The sequence below is a fragment of the Lathyrus oleraceus genome, chromosome 3 (assembly GCF_024323335.1).
Source record: "Lathyrus oleraceus cultivar Zhongwan6 chromosome 3, CAAS_Psat_ZW6_1.0, whole genome shotgun sequence".
Classification (NCBI taxonomy): domain Eukaryota; kingdom Viridiplantae; phylum Streptophyta; class Magnoliopsida; order Fabales; family Fabaceae; genus Lathyrus; species Lathyrus oleraceus.
Window position 1 is genome coordinate 273,617,938 of NC_066581.1, and position 25,038 is coordinate 273,642,975.

At 35.7% G+C, this 25,038-nt stretch overlaps 1 protein-coding gene across 1 annotated transcript; it reads left to right on the top strand.

The window, feature by feature from the left end:
* Positions 1–12,852: 12,852 nt before the first annotated feature.
* Positions 12,853–18,840, top strand: LOC127126935 (chromatin assembly factor 1 subunit FAS1). Its single transcript, XM_051056010.1, has 12 exons — positions 12,853–13,518; positions 13,610–13,709; positions 13,946–14,093; positions 14,179–14,395; positions 14,772–15,124; positions 15,872–16,192; positions 16,473–16,554; positions 16,634–16,774; positions 17,048–17,467; positions 17,626–17,763; positions 18,267–18,312; positions 18,408–18,840. The coding sequence occupies exons 1-12, from the start codon at positions 13,018–13,020 to the stop codon at positions 18,569–18,571; spliced, it is 2,631 nt and encodes an 876-aa protein (XP_050911967.1). The 5' UTR covers positions 12,853–13,017; the 3' UTR covers positions 18,572–18,840.
* The last annotated feature ends 6,198 nt before the right edge of the window (positions 18,841–25,038 follow it).

Below are 25,038 nucleotides of genomic sequence, written 5' to 3' on the forward strand. Positions count from 1 at the left end.
TAAAACATATGCTGTCGAAATAAAAAAAATTACCTCAGGAATTTCAGCATTAAAACTGGACTTCCCACTCCCCATATCTTTCGACTGAGGCTTGGCAGGAGAAGTACGGGCAGGATCCTTCCTGATTGGGTTAGCAATGGACCTTTGGGAAGAGACCTTCGTGAGTTTCTTTTTCTTCTGAGGGGGAGGGATTAACTCTGGAGATTCATCACCAGACTCTTCACTAGGGACTTTATCCTCTTTTCTCTCCTCTTCACTCTTCTTCTTTTGGATTGTTGAGGGTTTTCGACTTACCTAGTCATACCGGCCAAAGCCAGTTAGTTTTGAATAATGGAAGGAAAATAATAAGAAGAGAAAAAGTTTTGTACCTTTGTCGAAGGCTTCTTAGCAGTACTGGGCGACGCTTCGACAGCAGCTTTCTTAGCAGGGATCTTCACGGCTAAGGAAAGAAAGAAAATTCAGAAACAAATATAAGAGATACATGATAAGACAGTTAGAATAACAGAAAGAAAAATCATATTTTTCTGTGAACACCTTCAAGAATGGTATCTTCCACGCGAACGTGTTCTATTCCAATATGAAGGTGTCCCGGATATTCGCCCAGATGATACTTAGTCGGAACCACACGCTCAGCAGGTTTTTGATACTTTTGACGAAGAATTTTCATAAAATCCCCACAAAGGAACCAGTCTGGAAGTGGAAAACCAAACGCCACCCCAAAGTCAGCAGTTGGCAAAGGAGGAAACTTTGGTGGATGACAATTGAAAGCAAGGTCATAGCGCGCCTCTGGTGAAAGATTGGAAGGCAATGACAGTTTTTTAAACTTCTCTGTCAATTTGCGTTTTAATTCAGCCGCTGCTTCGCATATGGTTCGACTAAGATCATCAGGTCTATACGCAGTTTCAAAATATTTTTGAAATTTCTGTATTTCCTTAATATGTCGTTGAATACCTTTTTGGTCCGATCCTGCACAAAAGCGAAAGCATTTGTCAAATGTGTAGCAAAAGCAGCTACGTCGAAAAATTTGTTGGAATAATAATCCTTCCACCATTCATCAAACTCAGGAGTGCATAAGAATGATGGTCGAAAAATAACTGGTCGAATGTCGAGAGAAGCATCAGCTAGTTTCTTCGACAGCTCTTTGCCTTCGTCTTCAGTATGAAGGGAGTTATAAAAGATGATGGACCCTTTTTTGGGGAATATAGGTTGAGGTTTGATTTGAATTAGACCAAACTGTCTAGAAACAAGGTTGGGTTGATAAACTATCAAAGCAATTTGGGTTTTAGTGGTGTTACGATAAGAAAAAAGGAGCCTAGGGGTCAAGAACGATTCCCAAACATTCAGAAATGTGTTTTCGTCCTTTTGCATCTCCAAGGGCAGTTGTTGGGTAAACCACTTAGGTCCAATCTTTCTATCAGCAAAAGGTGCCATGGTCGAAGCAAATTGATGACTTTTAGCGAACATCATAACATAGCATTAAAAGCTTGTCGAAGGCTGATTCCTTCATCAGTTGGCGTTAATAGCACTAATCTTGGCCATTCGACAGTCCTATTGTTTACTTCTTCTTCATCTATTTCTGGTGCTACAGGAAGACTAGCTTCAAATGTGGCATTGAGCCATAGTTGCAAGAGCCAAAAGGGTCCTGATAAGTTGATTTTCCCTTGGGTTTTGGTGTTCTTTAAGAAATGCACACTCTCACTCAGAGATTCATAGAGATTCGCCAGAATCATTTCGCTCAAACATAGTTTCGTGCCTGCATGAAGCTGATTGGCTATGGTGATAAATCTCTTGGCAACTTGAAGAGAGCGAGAGCAGAACACATATTTGGATAGCCACAGTGTTAGAAAAGCTATATGTTCGACATCTAAGACTTCAGCAGTACTCTTATCGTGATAATAGGACATGAATAAGGAGTAGGGTGCAAGGCTAGTCTCGAAAGCAATGGTATCTTCACTTAAGACAGTAGGGTCGAAATCTATACCATTGGGGTGAAGACCAACAATGGCTGCTGCGTCGAAAAGGGTAGGCGTAACCATCCCACAAGGAAGGTGAAAGGTGTTGTAAGTACTATCCCAAAAGTACAGAGAAGCCAAAAGCATATTTGGGCAGATATTGGGTCCTACTCTCGACAACTGGATAAGGTCGAAAATGCCTACTTCTTTCCAAAAAGACCCTTTAACTTTTTCGATTTTATCTAACCAAGATACGTAGTCAGAAGGATCTTTCGACCATGGGCAGGTTCTAAATATCCTGGGAAAATTCAAATAGGTTAAGTCCAACTCTCCAATATCTGTCGAACTCGATGAATCTTTTTGTTTTACAACTTTCTCTTTAGGCTGAGGTTTTCTTCCAGCACCTATGGGTTTTGTGTGAAAGTAAGATGGAAAAAATTCTCTTAAACGCTCTGGTTTAATCTCTGGGTTTGGAAGGGGACCTAACATAGCGTGATAATTTCCAGAAATAAGAACAGGGATTAGTACCTGAGATTTATAGATGCAGTCTTTTTCCTTTTCGTTTGGAGGTTCTGGAACATACTGTTGATTTCCAATGGTCATTGGCCCTTTTAAATCATGCACAGGAGGAAAAGATGAGTCTTGTTTCTTCTTGGAGTGTTTACTGCTTGAGGGTTTTTGAGGCGCCATTGCTGAAAAAACTGAAGAAGATTTCTCAGAAAATGTGAAAAGCTTGAGGAATGGGTATGAAGAAAGGAAATCTGAAACGTAAAAAGGGTTTAAAGAAAAGGTTTATGGGTATTTATAGGAAGAAGATGTTGAAACATTTTAGATGGTGATGGTGTTAGTGGGACACGTGGCCATTTCTGATGGAAATGATAAAGAGGTGGAAGTTGAAAAGAAACCATGACGTGAGGAAATGATGGAAGTAGGCTGTGAACGTGGGCTAGACGTGACATTGTGGAGAAAGTGTAATGATGAATCTGCCTTGGAAATTGGGATTATCAGACTTGCATTTAATGAAGATTAAATGACATGGCATCAAAACACTGATTGACAACAAATGACTGTTTCTCTAGAATAACGGTCGAAACGTCTTTGCTGGGGGGCAATTTGTATACGTGCGTTTTCGACGCCATGAGATTTGGTGTAAGAAATGATGTTTTCGACAAATGATGACATGGGTTGGAACGATTTGATTAATAAGTATGGTTCGATACTTCGACAAGAGGGAGGTTTCGTCATTTCGACAAAGATATTTGCAGTTAGAAAGGTACTTTCGACAAGACACGGAAGACATTGCAGTATGTTGATAATTCGACAAAAATCCTGAAAGAAGACGTCATTTCGACTTAATGTATAAATTTGAATTTAAAAAGTTGTGACGTTTGGCAGAAGACGCGTGGAAGCATCTGGCGAAAGGAGGAGAGCCATGTGTCGTAGTTTTAGGATTTAGTCGTTAATGACAGTTATGTTATTTATGTATATATATATAGGGTAGTTATTATCTAAAAAGTGTGTGAAAAATTACTTATACAAAATTCCTGAAAACACTCAAAGTACCCGTGTGAGAGAAAAGAGTCATATTTGGAAAATGTATGTGTAAACAAACACCAATTCTTTCAAAGTTTATTTTATAAAGTTCAAAGTCCTTTACAAATTCCTTTTATGTTTTCCAGTCATTTATCTTTCTGCACTTTATCCTTTTCGACACTTTACATTTCGTCAGTTATTTTCCGCTATTTACTTTATCTTGTTAAATTTACATCCACTCAACATTGTAATCAACCTATTTCGACATAAAACACTTAGAGAACAGAAATGAAAGATATGAAAGTGATTTTAGACATCTTCAAGACCATCTAAATCTGCACATGTCCTAGGATTTGTGTGGTTGATCCTGCAAGTAACCCAATTCTACAAGTTTTGGTAAACCAGAGGTTGTTCGCCAAAATTCACAGCGAACATATGGTAGGGATTATTTCCCGCTGTTTTGAGCAGTATAGGTATTAGTAGAGTGTGCTAATACTGTGTTTAATTATTTGACATGATATGATGTGTTGATACATGTGTTGATGATGTATGATGATATGCATAATGCTGTGAATGTATATATTATGCATGTATTTGTGAATGGACTGTTGTATGGCTTAGAGTGTAAGCATATGTCCCTTGTGAATTGTTGTTGATGTTGCATTGCTAGATGATTAGCGTGCATAGCATAGCTTTTGGGGCTGTAGCTAATTCCCATGGTGAGGAATTAGTGAGTGAATCATTGTGGATTTGTTGTTGATGTTTGCATGCTAGATGATTAGTGTGCATAGCATAGCCTTCGGGGCTGTAGCTAATTCCCATGGTGAGGAATTAGTGAGTGAGTCATTAGATCTCAAATGAGTGGGACTAGTGAGCTTAGTAGCCGTATCTGGATTTGATCGGTGAGCTTGAACTATATGTTCAAGAATAGTCGGTACCGCATGTGTGGAGTCTCATTGCATAATGTATGTATGGCGTATAATATGAATGGATGTATTCCAATATTATACGTGTGTTTGTGTTGTTATGGAGTATGATTTGAGATTATACTTGTGTTTTATGTTGGTGTTGAGTATGATGTTGAGCTGATGTGCTGTTACTGATTGTATGTTGTGATTAGGGTGATTAATGTGTCAAATTACTTAACATGACATGAGATTTTATAATGCTTATTATATCGATTGAGGAACTCACCCTTACAACTATTTTTCAGGTAACGAGAAATGAGTTGAGTAGAAGCGAATGCTTGGAGTCTAGTGTAGTCTCCTTAGTGGGTCATGCTCTGATAGATGTAACATCGGGAGGGAACCTTTTAATTATGTTGTTAATGATTGTTGAACTAGTTTACATGTAGTATGTTACATGTTTTGATTGATTTGATTCATATCCGCTGCGATTTATGCAAATGTTTAATTGATTAAATAAAGAGCATGACAGTTAATTTGGAACATGGTGTGAATGATTGTGTGACACCCTTAACTGCATAATTACTCTGATATATGTTTATTATTTTAATTAAATAATTGGGGTATTTTAGAAGGGTGTTATACTTGCAATTTGGAACTTCATCTGATACATCATTCAAGATCCTTTTGAGATCATCTGCAACATGATCATTGTGTAGCTGTTATTTTGAACTTGTGGCTTGTGGAATTCATTTGTTACATGGGCTAATTTTGAAGAAGATCATGAGATGATTAAAGCTTGGACGTGGCTATCTTTATTTGATGCCTCTGCTCTTCAAGATAATATAATTGTGCATTTGTGTGTTGCTTGATTCTAAATATCCAAGGGAATTCTGGGTTTCTATTAACATTCTTGTCTATTGGATTGCTACCCATTTGGTCATATCTTTTCAACTCTTAACTTTTAATTTTGTGCATAGGATTAGTCTCTTCATCTTCTCCTCATTTCTTTAATTTCAAAATCTCTCCCTCCCTTTTTAAAATCTTCTTTGATTGAACTTATTTTGTTCTAAATTTTGACCATTTTGTAAAAAGATAGAAACTTTGGCCTTATGCCATTGTATTTTCAAACTTTTTTTCTTAAATCAAATTTGTAAATAAACTTAACTATACTTGACTTAAACTTTCAGAAAAGCCAAAAGGAACTAACTCATTCAAACCATTTTCAGGCCTCTTATGCCTTTTAAACTTAATTTTTGTTAAAAGCAATGCATCCATTTTGAAATTTATATCACAAACTACGAGGTTTTGATCCCTCATTTTTATGTTGGTACGTAGGCACGAGTCCGAAGGGCTTGTCAAACAAAAAAAATATAGTTAATGAATTCTTTTCTCATCCCCCATTCGATTTGTTTGTAAACGTCATTTTTGTACTAAATACATATGCACACAAAAAGGGCTCCCTAGGAGTACCTAGGACACTTTGGGTGCTAATACCTTCCCTCTGTGTAACCAACCCCATTACCTGTAATCTCTGACATTTTATTAGTTTTGATTTGAAAACTTCTTACTTTTGGGTTTTGTTCGTACTTTTTCCCATTTCCCTTGGAAACAATAAAAGCGCGGTGGCGACTCTTGTTATTTGATCTCTAGCTTATCCATAACTTGATGGTCATGAATTTACCGCTACAATATGAATATGAACTTCTATTATTACTTTGATCAGTATGTTATGGTGTTCATATACGATATTATGGTATATTCTAAATCAGGTGAAAAGCATACATACCATCTACGATTTGTGTTACAAGTTTTACGGGAGAATAAGTTGTATGCCAAGTTGTCTAAGTGTGAGTTCTGGTTGCGAGACGTGAGTTTCCTTGGCAATGTGATTTTGAATGGTGGTATAACAGTTGATCCATATAAAGTAGACGCGATGTTGCAATGGGAGACTTCTAAACCTATTATAGAGATTAAAAGTTATATGGGTTTGGCTGGTTACTACATAAGATTTATCGAAGGCTTTTTTAAGTTAGCATTTCCTTTGACTCAGTTGACTCCAAAGGGTCAAGCTTATGTATGGGATGTCCAGTGCGAGAAAAGTTTTTAAGAGCCGAAGAAGAGGTTAACGACGACACCAACTTTGATCTTACCATATGTAAAGGAATCACTTGTGGTATATTATGATACTTCTAAGACATGTTTAGGTTGCGTGCTTATGAATAACTATCAGGTTGTAGCCCATGCTTTGAGGCAATTGAGGATTCCTTAGAGGAATTACCCTACACATGACTTAAAGTTAGCAACTATAATTTTTGTGTTGAAGGTGTGAAGGCATTACCTTCTTGGTTTGAGGTATGAAGTGTTCATCCACCATAAGAGTTTGAAGTACTTGTTTAATCATACGGAATTGAATATGAGGTAGAGAAGGTGGCTAAAATTCTTGAAGGACTACAATTACTAGTTGAGTTACCATTCTGGTAAGGCTAATGTGGTAGCAGATACGTTGAGCAGTAAGTCCTTACATATGTCGGCATTAGTGGTTAGAGAAATTAATTTGATCAAGTAGTTCCAAGATCTTAGCTTGGTGTGTGAGATAACTCATGTTAATGTGAAGTTGGGAATGCTGAGGTTGACCAAAAATTTTCTTGATGAAATCAGATAAAGTCAAAATCTAGATTTGGAATTGGTTGATCATCGAGAACTAGTTAACCAAGGTAAAGAAGTGTACTTTAGAGTTTATGAGAATGGGATCCTGAAGTTTCAGAACAAAGTTTGTGTGCTTGATGTGGTAGAACTTAAAAAGGCGATTTTGGAAGAGAGCCACAAAAGAAATTTAAGTATTCATCCAGGAGCCATTAAGATGTACCAAGATCTTAAGAAAATATTTTGGTGGTCAGGTATGAAGAAAGATGTTGTAGAGTTTCTTTATGTTTGTCAACAACAATTCGCGGGCCGGCGGGTTGCAGGTCTGCGAGTTCGGGTTCGCTATCTAGTTTTACGAGTTCGGGTTCACTGTCCAATTCAGTGAGTTTTGAGCAATTTTTGAGTTCTATGACTTTTCATTATCTTTTGATAAGTTTATGACTTTGATTTGTTACATTACACTTGTCCGAGTTGCTTTTAGGTTGTATTAAGTTGGAGATCATATCATGGGATACACTTGAGTTAAGTTTGAACATTTTTTACACATAAGGTTACCTTTTGAGTAATATTTGTATCTGTTTAAGGTTGATAAGTTAGAGAGTTAACATTTAGTGATGAAGTAAATTATAATAATATTGTAGAGTCGTTTGAATTGAAATTTGAGCAATCTGATAAGTTTAGAGTTGTTTGATAAAGCTAGAATTTGCCTTAAATATTTGTTGTCTTACCTTGTTGACGACCTTCCATAAGTAATAATAAATTTTCACTGTTGATGAATATTATATTTTTATACGATTGAGTTATAATTGTACAATATATTTGAGTTGTGTAATTAAGAGAGAACTACGGAGTTTACCTTGCGTTGGCAAGATTTTGGTTCAGAGATGACCTTTTTGAGTACGAGATGTGAATGTTAATTCTTTGATTTCGAGTTTAACTATCAAGCATATGTTTGTGAAATTTGTTGTTGAGTCTCATGCATTCATGTATATTGAAGATAGGTAGGACTTCGTTCCAACGAGGTCAGATTCATAGAGGAACTAATGACGGTGTCAAGTTCTGAGAGGAACACAAATTCTATAGAGGAACCAGAGACATGGATGACTCAGTAACACAACTCTAAAATCCAAACCTTGGTACCACATGCATATTGGAGAAGAATGACATAACATTTCATTATATTATATTTATTATGGGTGTGGATTGTTATTTATGTCAATGTGATTATGTTTTAAAACGATCCTTATTGTTTAATACATCGATAACATTTGTGAAGTTATTCTCACCCTTTTTTGTTGTTGTGTTGTTCGTTATGATGGTATTTCAGATACTTATATAAAGGAGTACTAGATGTTTCTTGTTGCGAAGGATTGACATATATGTCAACTTTTTTTGTTTACTGTTATGTGTTTAGTCTTTACGATGTCACTCTGATAGTGTAGCATCGGGGCAAGTTTATGTATTTGATGTTTTCTAAGATTGTTTGCTTAATTGCTTATGTTTATATATTATGAATTGAATTTATGCTATGTTGTTATAAAAAGTTTTTAAAAAGTATGATTATTTGAGAGAGATATGAGACACCTTTGTTATTTAAAAATGATTATTACATGTATTTATTTTAATTGAGTGTTTTAGGGGAAGCTGGTGGGCATGTAACACCTGAGGTCGATGAGGTCTCCTAAAAGCTTATATGCAAAAACTGAATCATATCAGAATGAGAGGGATCATGAGGCTGTGCAGGTATGAGACTGCATGGTTGAAGGAAGGCTTGTAAGGATGAATTGATATTACACATACCAATAAGATGCATCTTCTTTTAGGTAGCCTGGCCAATAAGAACTATATAGTTAATCGTGTTTGTCTTAAAGTAATATTTGGATAGGGGAACTTCTGAGAAGTTTCTCAGAAAGCGTGCAAGTGAGGATAAAACATGGTGAAAATACTCGTGTTGGTTTGTGGAGTCAGTCAGTAATCCTAAAAGCAATCTAAGGTGTTACAAAAGGTATCAAATATAGACCTCTCCCAATATCATGTGGTTCAGAGACGAACCAAGCGGAAGTAGGTGGACATGTAACACCTGAGGACGACAAGGGCGGGGAGTGGTTCCCAGTGCACAAGGCACGATAATGAGTGTCTCTTGGAAGCTTATAGGAAAAAACCTAATCAAATCAAAATGAGAGGGATCATGAGGTTGTGCATGTATCAGGTTGCATGGTTGAAGGAAGACTTATAAGGATTGATTAATACTACATGTACCAACAAGACACATATTCTTTTCAGTAGCTTGACAAATAAGAACTCCATAGTCAAATGTTTTTGACTTGGAGTAGTATTTGGATGAGTGACCTTCTGAGAAGTTTCTCGGAGAGCATGCGAGTATGGACAAAGCATGCTGAAAAGACCCATGTTGGTTTATGGGGTTAGTCGGTAATGCTTATAGTTCGTTACATAAGATTCCTTGAAAGTACACGAGGATTCCTTGGTTCATCACCTGTCTTATTTCTCATCTTTTTGGGACGATCAATTTCTCATCTCATCACAAGTGGATAAATTGACACATGATCACTCACATGCCACAATTGTGGTTTATTGGTTGGAAATACAATGTTTGAGTAGGTTTTCTAAAATGTTTACTTCATACAATTCAACATACATGATCAACATAATATTATGTTTTAGTTCACACAGTGAAAACAAAATCATACAAGGCAAACATATGCATGCCTATAATACTCAACCACATAGTTTTCATGCTATTTTTTGATGTTCCATATACATGAGATAACATGACAACAAGGTATCCCAGTTAAGTCCCATGTTATACATGAGCATGTCTCATTTTTCAAATTAGCACAATAGGTCCCAACGCCATTTGTTACACCAAATATTGTAAGATCATCATCACCATACTGTGTTAGAGTCCACCCTTACTTATATTTATTATTGTTCTAAATGACCAACTGAATTCTATGACATACACGTCCATTATAACTTTACAATAACTCATTCTAATTGGCTATCTTCTTTGTTATATAATTCTTGATCCCCTATAATAAGGTAATTGTAGGTCTGTCTCTATGCTCCAATATTGCCCTGTTAAATGCTTGACACATGTTGTTGACCTATAGATCACACTTTGTATATATCTTGAAGTGTAATATGCTCAAATGTTATGCAGGGGTTTCTGACACGTCATTCCATCCACTTTCATTTAAAGCTTTCATTCCATGCACTACTATATCCCATCGTGGTATTCTTGTTGCCCTAGTGGCTGCCCGCACAACTCCCTTTAATTCCAAGCCATGACTTCTTCTTCTAATTACCATATAGATGTTTGACACACAGTCTCTGTTCCACACATGTAATAATACATTGAATTGCAGGAACTAGTCCCTGCCACATATAAAGACGTATGATCTATATAATTAGATGTAAGCAAATTATATAAGACAAAACCATAAATAAGCTATATAAGATGATACCTTATGTTGGTCAGATATAAAGTATATGATATATGATTGAATTAACCTAAATCTTCCGGAATAAAAAGTAATAACCACTTCCATGAGTCTTTGGTCTCAATTTCAACAACATCATATACAATTGGAAAGACTTGATTGTTACCATCCATGTCTATTACTGCCATTATTTGACACCATAATCCCCTTTGAAAAAGCAAGCATCCAAACCTATAAGTGGCCAACATGTTTTTGCAAATCTTGCCTTACATGCCTTTAGACATACATAAATTCTTTCAAAAATATGAGTGTCATTGGTTTCAGTACACTGTATAACCACAATGTTATTATGACTTAATTTTAACAACTATTCTCCATAACTTCTTAAATGGTTGAATTGATCACTCCCAACACTTTGAATTAATTTCATTGCCTTCCTTTTTTCCATATATGTCTGATACGGTGATAATTTAACTCCTTACCTCTCAGTGGATTCATTTATGAGCCCTGCTGGTTTAATATTAGGGCTATTATGTCTAAGGATATTTGTATTTTTTTGCAAGCTAATTAGTCTATGCATTCCTGATATGTGTAGTCCTGTGACATGTATGATCATCAACAAAGCTAACTATTTGCCAATACTGCTGTCCATTTATTTTATTAAACCTCACATAGAACTTACAACCAACCATATATTGAATCATAACCCTCTTAAAACCATTCTTCTTAATGAACACATTTTTGATTTTCCATTCCAAAGTCCTTAATAACACCTATTATCATCTCATCATTGGTAAACATCACCCCTAAATGAAACTACACTCCTACACCACTCTTATAAGTTGGAAACTTATTTACCTCATCATCATCAGACTCAAGAGGGGTGTATAAATGATCAGAATCTTCAGATTTTTCATGTCCCATATCAGATGATACTTGTTCTTTGTTGCTACTAGAAACCTCACCTAAAGTCTCTGGGGGTAATACTTTGGTCCAATATATCCCCTCAAATTCTTCACCAAATGGAATCCCATTATCCTTACTTGCAACATAATCCTCATAAATACTTATTTCATCATCAACTTCAATATTCTGACCATCAGCCACATGACCATCACCACTCATATCCTCAACCTTTTCATCATCAACTTCAACATTATGACCATCATCCACGTGGCCATCACCACTCTTTTCTTTAACTTTTTCAACATCAACTTCAACATTCTTACCATCATCCACATGACCAACACCACTATTTTCTTTTACATTTTCATCATCAACCACATTACCATCAACACCATTTTCAAAATTGACTTTAACATTTGCACTTCTAAAACCAGTACATTGTACATCATTTGAACTTTTAAAACATTTGGGATCACAAGCTTACATGGAAAAATCATGGTGGACTACATGTTAACATTTGAGACCGCGTAATAACATAGAAAATCATGGTGACCGACAAATGAGATAAGAAAACATACCTTAAACATAACTTCAATTCTTTACTACTATCGAAATGTCCCGTTGATATCTTCACGAACTTCGATTCCTAGAAAACAATGATTGTATATACGATTCACTTGAACAACTATGGTGATTGAACTTCACTTGAGCAACAATGGTGATTGAACTTCATCTAAACAACAATGATGAACTGAAAAGAGGGGATTAAAAAGATGATAAATTAAGGTTCTTTGTATTTTTTAGAAACAAGATATTAGAGTTCTTTGTGTTTCCTTTTGACAAATTAAAATTATACTAATTTTTATTTAAATTAGAATATAAAACATTTTTATTAATTCACAATGTAAAAACAAATGATTTAAATAAAAAATTGAAACAAATCTAACCTGACTCATGAAACTAGATGAAGATCAAATAGATTCTAATTGATATAAATTTTTAAAATGAGAAAGTAAAATTTAAAAACCATCAAAATAGGAGGAGATCAAAAATATATTTAAATATTTATTTTTTATAGGATGAAATGCGTATAAATTTTTAAGACGTCTCTTAAAATTATATATTTTTAGTTATTTGATAATTAATCTTTATATAGTTTTTATTTAATGAATTTTTAATGATAACGTTTGGAAAGTATAACTGTGTACTTTCAGTTTTTAACAGGGAATTAAATTATCAAAATTACATTAATTTTATGAACAAATAAAATTATAGATATACACCATTTCTAATAACAATGATTATAATTAAAATTACATAATTTTTTTTGGTTAGAGTATATATAATTAAATATATGATGTTAGCGTTGCACCAAAAAATGAAGAAGAGAAAAAGACATTAACGCTAATATTTAGTGTATAATTAATTAATTGATCTAAAGGGTATGGAAGGTGAGAAATTAAATATTTGGAAGTGGAGGCAATAAAGCACAATGGCGCGAAACTCTAAAATTTCACTTTCCCTTTATCGTTTATATTCCTTTCTCTATTTTCAACACCTCTCTACCACCGATTAGGGTTCCTCATTTCATTTCAGATCTCACACTCCACAACCATGCAAATGGAAAACTCCGTTGTAATCGACCTTGAAACCACTCCTCCACGTCCACCAGTTCAAGATCCGACAACCAATCGCCCCAAAACCAACTCTCGGAAGCGAAAGAAAGAGGTCAATTCCAAGTTACGAACCCCTGAAGAGAAACTAGCTCAAATCGAAACCCTAGAAAAAGAGCTCGAGGGGTTGTTTGGGTACTACAGAGAGGTTTTGGGTAAGAAGGTTGTTGTTGACCTCAAGAAATGCGGTGGGTCAAGAAACGCGGTTGTTGCGGCGTTGATGGAGGAGAGCGAGCTTCCGTTGTCGAAGCTTGTGGATGAGATTCACGGGAGGCTGAACAGTGAGGTGGCGAATGGGGGAGTTGTGTTGGCGGAAAGTTTTAACTACGCGTTGGTGAAGAGTAGTGTGCTGATTGTTGGACAGAGGATGATGTACGGAGTGCCCAATGCTGATGCTGATATACTAGAGGATCATTCTGATTCATGTCTTTGGTGTTGGGAGGTGATTCTGATGTTTTTTTAATTATTGATTATTGGTGTTTGTTTTCAACTGATTGTTTAGTAGTAATGAATTTGTTGTGCCGTTATTGCAGACTAGGGATGTTAAGTTGCTTCCTAAATCTGTTCGAGGGGAGCTTGTTATCCGGCGCACAATGCGGAAAAAGATCAATGAGAGGATTATGGCTGTAACTGGTACACGTTTCTTTGTTTTAGTTGATGGATTACTTCGAAAATTAATACTTTTGTGACAGTTTGAAAATTCTTAGTTGATTTGTTTCTTTTTTATTGCAAAAGAAATATGCTGTTCATAGTGGGGTATTAAGTAATTAGTGTAAATGATATTTGTGATGATGCATGTTTTGATCAATTTTTGGGAAAACGACAACTTCATTTACAGTGTATTTTGTTGAATTGTCATTTCTTTGCAGAAATGATAGTGTCACTCAAGAAACATGATAGTGAGCCTAATTATAGTCAAGACGTAATTAAGGCCTCAAAAAAGCTGACTAAAACTTCTACTGGGGCTGACATTCACTTGATAGTTGCAGGCTTGTTGCAGAAAAACAGTGAAGACATGTATGTAATCTTAAGTTTCTACCGTAACATGTTTTTTTCTACTGCAATTATATAAACTTTGTTTTTTTCCAAATTATAACTATAGGGATAAGAAAAAAGCAAGCCAAGAAGAAAAACTGCTGATTAAACAGTTGGATAGAAATAGAAGAGAAGCTGAGAAAGCTGAGAAAGAGAAGGAGAAAGCTGAAGCAAAAGAGAAGGAGAAAGCCGAGAAAGAGAAGGAGAAAGCTGAGAAAGCTGAAGCAAAGGAGAAAGAGAAAGAAAGTATGCAGTGTGATCTGAAAACAGAGACAACTGCCATTGTAAGTGCTGTTTTGATTCCATTTTGTACTGTTTTATAGCTTTGGTTACTTCTTACTTGGTGATTGGTGTTGCTCTCATTGGCTTTGAAATTGTGTTTCCTATGTATTTAAGTTGCAGTTTCCAATCTTCCATTACAGCTGTCCGAAGATAATAATTATAGAAACCAAAAAACCAATGGTATTTGCAGGTTGTTGAAATCGGATTGGCAACTAACTTTGCAGACATCTTTATGATTATCTGTTGTGTTAGATGATAAATATTAATGACTATTTGATATATTTATTCTTAATTTTTTGACTTCTTCATTCATCTAATGAGAACATTTGTGTTTGACAATTGACAACTTTCCTTTACTCTACTGCCTAATTCATTCAGGAAACCAATTCGAAATTGTCCCAAGGTGAGGTAAGAAGTGATGAGAAATGTTGCGAACAGAAAAAACAACAAAAGAGGCTGGTTGAGGAAGCAGAAAAAGACCAGCGGCGCCGAGAAAAAGAAGAAGCCGAGTTAAAAAAGAAGCGTAATTTACAAAAGCAAGTCTCAATCATGGAACGGTTTTTGAAAAGAAGTAAGCCTAATCCATCTGTTCAGAATGACAAAGTTTCAGTTGAGCCAACTGCATCTGATTTTATAAGTAGCAAGGATGAAAACCTGTCTAAGTCAGCTACTCTTTTGATGGATGATGTTCTTGCATCAAGTAGTGATATTATGCCTGAGGATCTTCGCAGGTAATATTGTTTTACCCTTTTAAGCATCAGTACCTTGAAAAATTCGTGTTGTACCTGTACCTGTTACTCTATACTAAAATGAATTTTTACAGTTTAAAATTGGGTACATATAAATATAAAATAATTATCTATCTATCTTTTACTATGAAGAATCTAAAAATCATGTTTTCCAACTCTTTTTTGCTGATGTTGATACTTTTATTATTATATATTGTATATTCTTTCCATATTTTATACTATTTACATAACATTTTCTGACTCCTCTTATGTAAATAATTTGTTATCATCATTATTTCCTTGACTATGTATATTTATTTCTTAATTATATTTTAACTTGTTATGTAGTAATTTATGAACTGTGCTTGGTTGTATGTATTTTTGTCAAAGATTATACTTATAAAAGAGGTTTTCTTGTATATTTTTTGAACAAACCCATACATCTGTTTTTCTTAAAGAGACTTATTTATAGAAGAGGTTTCCTTGAATATTTTAATTTATGTAGTAACTTATGAAAGATGCTTGGTTGTAGGTGTTTTTGTTTAAGGTTATACTTGTAAGAGAGGGTTCTTGTATATTTTTAAACAAACATGCACGTCTGTTTTTCTAACAATCTCACATCTGTACCATACTTTATCCAAGCAACATTGGTTTACCTTTCTCTTTGATCTCAGAAAAGCTGTTTTCCGATCACACCGTCTCCTTGATCCAAACTGTTTTCAGTTCTTAAAGAAATGCCTCACTCTGCAGGTCACACTTTTCTTCATGGCGCTCTTTAGGACAATCAATTCGCTCAAACAGAAAACAGAGATGGGGTTTACGACAGAATCCCAAGATTGAAGCTGATAACAAACTTAAGCTTACAGATAGTAAATCTGCAATTCAGGACTATGAGTTGGGTATGGAAAAGGATGTAGACCAATTGGGAGAAAGCAGTCCAGATCTTAATTCATGCTTGTTGAATGCTGACAATACAAGTCTTGATTCCAAGAAGTACTATCGAGGAAGACAACTATTACAGTTTGACAATGCTCCTAGACCAGCCTTCTATGGGTTTTGGCCCTCTAAAAGGTTAGAGACTGCTTAATTAGTGGATTTCAGATTGACTTTTAATAGGTTATGTATGTCTATACTTAAAAAATGGAAAACTCCAAACTCAACTATTTTGTTTGTCAGTCTCTTCTAGACATGCAGATGTTTTGTCACTACTTCTTAAGACTTATTGGTTGGTTAAATTAAATCCATGTAATTGCTTAAGATCTTATATTATTAGTAATTTCTTGTATGGTATGATGTTTGGTTCTAGTATATCTAGTTAAGGTCCCTTATATGTTAAAATTTGTATTTCCAGTCTTGTTGTTGGAGCACGCCATCCTTTAAGGAAGGATCCAAACCTTGATTATGATGTCAGCAGTGATGAGGAATGGGAAGAGGTGATTTGAATCTCTGAATCTAATTTTATTAATATCTGTAAATGTACTTGATCTGCTAACATCCTTCTTTACTTTTAAGGATGAGCCGGGTGAAAGCCTTTCAGATTGTGAGAAAGATGAAGAGAAAGATGAAGAGGAATGCCAAGAGGAATGTTCAAAATCTGATGGAGAAAGTGAGGATGGATTTTTTGTACCAGATGGATATCTTTCAGAAGATGAGGTAGAGGCTTGATGTATTTTACTGTAACAAGTTTTCTTTTATATTTTACAATTTTATGATTTTAGGAATAATGTTAACCTTTTGGTGTCTTGAAATTTGTACATGTTATGTTTATTTTTATTTAATGTTTTATAATCTAATGTCAAGCTGTGGCACACGTGGTATCAAATGTCCGGAGATGTCTTTGTTGAGCACTTGTACTAACAATTGACATTTGTTCTGTAAATTTGAAGGACAGTATAATTTGTTTATTAAATCTGCATTTATATGTAGGGTGCACAATTGGACAGAATGGATACAGATGTTAGCCATGCAGAGGCTGATAACTCACCCTGCTCTAAGGATGACATAGAGGCTGAGGAATTTTGTGCTTTACTTCGACAGCAGAAATATCTTAACAATTTGACAGAGCATGCTCTTCGTAAAAATAACCCTGTGATTATACCAAATTTTGTCCTTGACAAGGACCCTTCATTATTAGATCACAATATTAGCGGCATTCCTAAGCAGGAGCTGATGTGCTTGCAAGCCTTGAGTATGTACACAATTCCTGGTGGCTCATATATAGAATTAGAATTATCAACAGATAAAATTCAAGATGAAGACCAAGAAGCCTCTCCTTCTACTGGCAAAGGTGCTGCTACTCCACCATCTGATTTGGCTGCCATACCGGAAACAGATCTACCTATAATTGTAAGTTCTGATTTTGCATGGCCCTTGCCAGAGACAGGTTGATTTGGCAATTCCCTTATCCTTTTAGCTTGCTTTTCTGAAGTTGCAGCTGATCTTATATGGGATGCCCTGCAAATTTATCACTTTACAGTGATTTATTGATTTTATTGGTTTTTCAGGTGACTGCTATTCAGAATTGTTCTCAGGGCATAAATAAACTGTTAGGGTCTTTGCAGCAGAAATTTCCTTCTGCATCTAAGGCATCACTAAGGAGTAAAGTACGAGAAGTATCAGATTATGTTGATAACCGTTGGCAGGTTTGTAATGGAGAACCCACAGTCTAGTGATTACTGCTATTTTTATAATGCAAATCATTAAAAGTTGGTGGCCAGATACAAATGTCAAGGGACTAAATATTACCAGGCACCCAGTGGAATAGGTGGCTGCATCAATCCCTTAAATCTTTTGCAGCTGTAGTTGGTGTGACCCTAGATGTTGCAATAGCTCTGGTCACCGAAAGATCTAGGCCTCTGATGAGAGTTCATATGAACTTAACCTTAATTGGTCCCCCAGCGGGCTATCACGAGTAATGACTTAAATTTGACCTATAACATCAATAAAAGGAATTGTTGGTTCTTATTTAGCCATGGACCCCAATTCCATAAACTAATTGCTATTTCTTAAGCCTATATGCCAATGCTGTTTTAATTAAGTTTAGGAATAATCAACTATGCTGTGACCACATGCTAAAACTACTTTTTTCCTGTATGATTGAGTTTTGTACCAATTAGGCTGTGTTTATGATTTTATATTTGTTCAGGTGAAGAAAGAAGTATTGGTTAAGCTTGGCTTGTCAGTTAAACCTGGTATGACATCTTGGCTTTTAAGAATTTAACCCATTTTTTGATTTAGTTGTTTCCTTTTCTATATTAAAAACGAAAATGCGTGGTTGCTCTGACAGAAAAGAGCAGTGGTGGACCAAGAAGTATTGCTGCATTTTTCTCTAAAAGGTGTTTGCCACCCGGAGGTGAAAGTGTGAAACCTGGTGAAACTTCACCACTCACACCCTTGAAATCATGTTCTGCCATTCCAGATTCACAAACTAGCAGATCACATAATGTCTAGTATCTGATATTTACTTGAAGAATGGCATTTTCGCTACATATAGACTTTTTTGTAAAAATTAGAGACAGTGGTTGTGCTTGATGCTCTTTTACCACTCTAAGAAAGTTTCTGAATATCATTTGCCAACACCGACTCATTTTTCTGTAATGTTTGACTATATTGTAAAGAGTAATGCTGTTGTTTGCCTACACTTTCTGAGTTTATTTTGCTATTTTTGACTAGATGTAATGCTATCAAATGAAAAGATACTTTCAGTTCGTTAGACCCTATTCAATGTTTTAGTCTTTTATCTTTTATAAGATCCATTTTGGTGTGTTAATTATGTTGATGTTATGCTATGAAATGAGATTATATTTTTGGTTCCTTGTATTTTATTCAATTTTTTAGTCCCTAATCTTTTATAAGATTCATTTTGGTTTGGTTTTAATTATCACCAAGTATTTGTTCTACCTCACCAAATGTTGACGATATCTTCTATATAAACCCTTAATTTGAAGTAGGGTTTTTCATTTTGTTCACTACCAAAAAAAGTTATAATTTGATGTAACTGAGATCTTGCCTGAGAACAAATTATTGAATGTCCTCTTCAACTCAATTTCATACCGGATACAGTCATTTCTAAACGATGTAGGGTGTTGTTAAGTCGTGTTGTTAAGTCATTAGATAGTTTCAAGCTGATTTTAATCTGACTTTTTCTTCAATTCTCTTATGTAGTAGTGTACTATCAGATTGAATTTTGAAGCTAATTTTTTCTCCAGTATTGAAATATTTATCACTATCGAATTTGTCTAAATTTAGGGTGGTAAAATGGATCCGTCCCGTCCCGTTTCCTTCGCTGATTTTTGCGAGCACGAGCATTTACATGAATTATCTAAATTTTAGATTCGCATCATCTTCAATTATGACCGTTCATCCCCTTTTTTTTACGGAATTTTATTGGACTGATTTGCATCATCTTCAATTATGACCGTTCATCCCCTTTTTTTTAAGGAATTTTATTGGACTGATCCAAATGGGACGGGTAGCCCCGTGGCTCCTCCTATCTAAATTTATCTAATGAACTGTCTCTATTTATAAGATTATATAATACATTTCATAATTGATGGTGTAGTTAATAATTTTTTTGTACAGTATTGTTGGCAAATAAATATTTCAGAAGATTCTCATTCTTATACTAATTAAGGAAAGAGGGAGTAGTAAAAAGAAAATTTACATTTGATAGTCCGATTCAAAGAAAGTGAAAGGGTAAGAAGTGTTTCAAAAAATTCTTATACTACTCCCTCTATAAGAAAAAAATTTACTTTTTAAAAATAATTAATGCATCTAGATTACATATAGTGATTCTAATACACAGTTTTTTTTTTATATTAAAGACTAGAGGTAATAATAATTAGGAAAGAGAGAGTAGAAAACTAGAAAAATTACATTTGATGATGCCATTATGAATTCAAAGTGAGGGGAAGAGTAAGTTAATAAATTACATTTGATAGTGCCATTATTCATTTTCTCTCGATTATTAAGCAAGTGCTGTATGGGACCCACATGAGCACTTGGTTTATTTATATTTTTTTTACTGAAAGTATTTAATAAACTCTCAATCTCTAATAGGTTGAAGTCCCTATTAGATAAATCACCCTACTAAAGATGTATTTATCCCGATCTAGAGTTTAGGTTGATAATATTAGTATTTGGTCAGAATTTTGATCTTTGACTCTTATAGATATTGACGAAGGTCACTATTATCGCGCTTATTCTTCTTCTCCTTCTTTCTATTTTTTCTACTTTTCCAACCAGAAGCATGCGAAGCATTCTAAAGTAAAGAATAATATGAAATGAAGGTCACAATTTCCTGCTCTTATAAGTTACAAAGGTCAAGAACGAAGGTCAAAAAGCAATAATGAGTAACATTCCATCGTCATCGAAAAGCAAAGAAGATGTGAAATTTTGTGTCAGATATGTCAGTTTGTGAATATTAATTTGTTTCTCATTTTTTTGTAAGGTTATGTTTCTATTTTTGACTTTAGGTTTAATTGTTAAAGTTATTCACCGTGTTTTTTGTTTGGTTGTTTTAAATTATATTATGATTGTAAACTTTAACTTTATTATTTAGACCAGTCATTCCATTATGTTAAAAATTCACCATAGGAAAAAAATTAGTAGAGAATCCTATTAAATAGTACATTAATAGAGTAGTGTCTGAAATGAATTAGAAGTGAGATGTTGACTATATGTTATATATGCAGTTGGAAGATTTGATAAGAACCGAGGGATATAGAAATATCAAATGTACGTGGTATTGGAATTATAAGTATAACTTTTCTCGTGACCTTAGACCTATAAATTGTGACGGTAATGTACTTAAATTTTCCAAGGATGTGAAAGGATTTGACTTGGTAGATGTGTGTGTAGAGCATTCAATTGAAGTGATATATGAGTCAGAAATAATACACGATTATGATGAGGAGCATGGTCTAAACTCTGATGATGATGAAGCAGATACTGATGTTAAAGTTGTAAGTGAACATGATGATGCTGATGTGAAGTTGGGTGCACACATGATGATGCTGAGGTTCAAGTTAGGAGTGAACATGATGATACTAGCGTTCAAGTTTAAATTGACCATGATGATAATGATGTTCATGTTGTAAAGGATGACAATAAGAATTCTGGTGATGATGATGACTGTGTTGGAAGTGATGGTAAGTTAGGCAATTTAAGCGATACTGATTATGAGTTTAGTGAGGAGGTCATTGATTTGGATTGGACAACTGTCTTACCATGTGAGAATTTAGTTGATGGGGCTAGACATTTTGATGAGGATGCTGATTCTGATGTGCTTCATACACCTCCTGATAGTGGTAGTGATGAGGAACATGTGAAGTTTCTAGCTTATAAAAGTGGCGAGGAGTTCAAGTTTCAACTAGGTATGATTTTTAGCAACAAACATATGATGATGGATGCTTTAAAGGACTATGCTATGAACATGAAAAGAAACGTTGTCCTTAAGAAAAATGACGTAAAATGGACGGTAATAAAATGCATGGAAGGTTACAAGTTTTACATGAGAGTTAGTAAAAGGGTAGGGAACCAATTTTGGCAAGTTGTGGTATAATTGATGAACACACATGTTCTAGAACTCCACATAACAGGCAAGCAAATACAAAATGCCTGGCTAAGAAATTCAAACATATTCTAAGATATAACCCTAACATAAAACCAACATGATTGATGGCTCAATCTATTAGTAGTTGGGGAGTGAAGTTATCATATGATCAAACATATGTTAGACTATGACACGGATCTAGAAGGGGGGGTTGAATAGATCCCAATTAAAAATTTGAGTCGGCGCTACCAATTAAAATTGGTTTTGAAAAATTGTTTTAAATGCGGAAGCGACCGAGGAAAATTTTAGTCTAAAACGAACCGTTATTGGAAAACCGGATATGCGTTAAGCTAATGGATTAAAGATAAAGTGAAATACAAATCACTACACTAATAACACAATCAATGATATGTTTCACTTACTAGGATTCCTAGTTCCAATGATCCAAATACCAAATCAAACTAGATCCAAACTTAAGACAACTTTGGTTTAGGCAAATTATCAAACACTTGGTGTGCGTAAACACTCCAAGTGATATTTGTGTTGAGTAAGTAATTCAAATTGATCTAGTACAATATACTATTGTACTTTGGATTCAAAAACACAGTTTTAATCTCTTACTCAGTTTATATCAATGTTTGGTAAAATTGCTTAAACTAAAATCACTTAATTTTTAAGCTGAAAAACAATTATGCAGAAAATTAAAGAAGACAGAGATTTGATGAGGCAGTTCCCCCGCCGTCCTCGCTTCGGGGTACGTCTGCCCTCAATTCTAAAATTAGAATTGAGATGATTTAATTAGATATCACCGGTAGAATTTAACCGTTTATACAAGGATTGCAAAGCAAGTAAACAACAGAACTCTCAAGGTGTTTAATGCTGCTTTCTCTCCTTGTTCCTTGATTCAAGATGAATCAAGACCTTCGATCGTTATTGCTAGACCTCCGATTCCAGCCCCTTTGTTGAAGAACCTTCCGTTCTTCAAACCCTCGGCCCGGCTGATCTCAACCACAACGAATCGAACCCGAATCCTTCCCTTCAATATCACCGAATCCGCTACTAGACTGATGAAGACTTTCTCTTCTCAATCACCTTCGCTCAGCTGAATATTGATGAAGCAATTCATCCAAAAACCCCCAAACACAAACCAGTCTTGGAGGACAAAACCCTAACGGTTTTATTCAAGAAAGAACCTGCCACAAGCTTCAACCCGAACCGGATTCTCCAATCTCAGCTTCGAACCTTATCACCTTTAACCGAACACGAAGCACATCAAAAATGGTTGTGTGTAGTTGATGTGTTGTGAGATGTTGAAGATGAAGATGATGAATCTTGGACACCTATTTCACTCTTTCTTGTTTCCTTGAACACTTGAAATCAAATTGACAAATGTTAGTTGATAAAAGTGATTTGACTTCTATTTATAGTAACTAGCTTTCCAACCAAAATAACAGCTTTTCAAACAGAAGAAAAATACTCAGAAAACTGAGTTCACGCACGAGCGGTCGACCATAGGTCGGCGTGCGCTGACCCGTGGGAAATGCGCCGACCCCTATGGTCGACTCAAGTATTCCATGAGCTGACCCGTGGGAAATGCGCCGACCCCTATGGTCGACTCAAGTGTTCCATGAGCTGACCCGTGGCCAACTGAACTATGCCATGCACCGACCTGTGGTCGACTCAAGCAGGCATGCGCTGACCAGTCACCAACTGGTCTGTGTTATGCGCTGAGCCGTGGCTTATGCGCTGACCCTTGTGGTCGACTCAAAGTCTTCAAATCTACAAAAATTTGCATTTTGTGATTTTCATGCATTTCGTCATGATCACACTTTGTCCACATATGTTTTTAAGAATTATAACAGATTTAGATAAGCATAGGAAAGGATATGATAGGTGATGTGTTTCATTTGTTTGTAGACGTGGAATCGACAACGCCGATTCGTCCGTGGTGGTCATTTGTCATCATCGAAACTTGTGATTGTATGTTGTCTGACAATTTGCCTTTACATACTCCCCCTTTTTGATGATGGCAACCTGTGCAAAACCAACGAGACAAACAACATGCAGTATTGACACATTATGCACACTCCCCCTTTCTTTTGTAACCTAAGGTTATCTGCAAAAAGAATGACTGTTAGTTGTGGTGAACATTTTTGGCCTGCCTTCTCCCCCTTTGACAACATCAAAAAGAGACAAGGAATGATTAGTCAACGTAACAAAATATTCCACAGGAAATAACACAAACAGAGAACAATATCACACCAATATCATTTCTGAGCGATAATTATTAATTAAAGGAATAAACAGATTAAAATTAGTGTTGCACAAACAGGCAAGACAGAAAAATGAATACATTCAAGACAACAAGCAAAATACAAAGTGCATATGAAGGTCTATGTCCTAATGGCGGTGTCCTGGATGGTAACAGATGCCCGGGTTTTTGTAGGGGTCAGCCAGAGTAGATAGGTAATCGGCAACACCGCTCAGATGCTTGAGACTCCCGTCGACCGACCGTTCCTGGCGGTCAAATGTTTCCGAAAAGGCTGCATACCGGTCATTCAAGCTAGTAGAGAGGGTGTCGAGCCGCTCATTTTGGGCTTGAATTTGACTGCTAATATGAGCATAGCGCTCATCCTGAGTTTGCATGAAGGATTGTTGTGCTAGCTGCATGTTTCGCATCATATCCAACAATTCTGAAGAGTTTGCGTGCTGTGGAGGAGACGGAGGAGATTCTTCATCATCCTGGTGATACGGCTGGTAGAATTGATGTTGAGTTGACCAGCCCGTATGTTGCCAGTCACCCCAGCCACCCTAGATGGGGACATCTTCTTCAGTTGAATGTGACTGCTGAACCCAAGCGGAGTCAGAGTAGTCGTGAGTGTCAACACGTGGAGGACTATTATCTCCACCATGGTGATCAAAAGCGTGCCCGACTTCCTCTTCTTCATTTTCCTCTTCATCTTTTTCTTCTTCACTTTCATCACTGTCATCATCTGCTGCAACAGGCGCAGGAACATTTCCTCTTCGAACAAACTTGTACATCCTTCGCTCATCACACCAAAAATAACCCATCATAGACAGTGTTTTTGGGCTGAACTCTTTGTCTGATGAGATGGAGGTATACGGAAAGGACAGATGATTGACATCGACTGCAGTAAGGATTTCTTGAATGAAGGATCCGTAGGCAAGAGCCGTTCCTCGTCCGGAATCACGTAGGTTGAACATCCTACTGGCAATGTAGTAGGGCCAGTTGATTTTCTGCTTATTCTTCAGAATGTACATGAGATGAACCTCAGCCTGTTCAACTCTGGAGAGACCACCTTTCTTTGGTCGTAGGATACGAGAGACAATCCACTGAAGAATC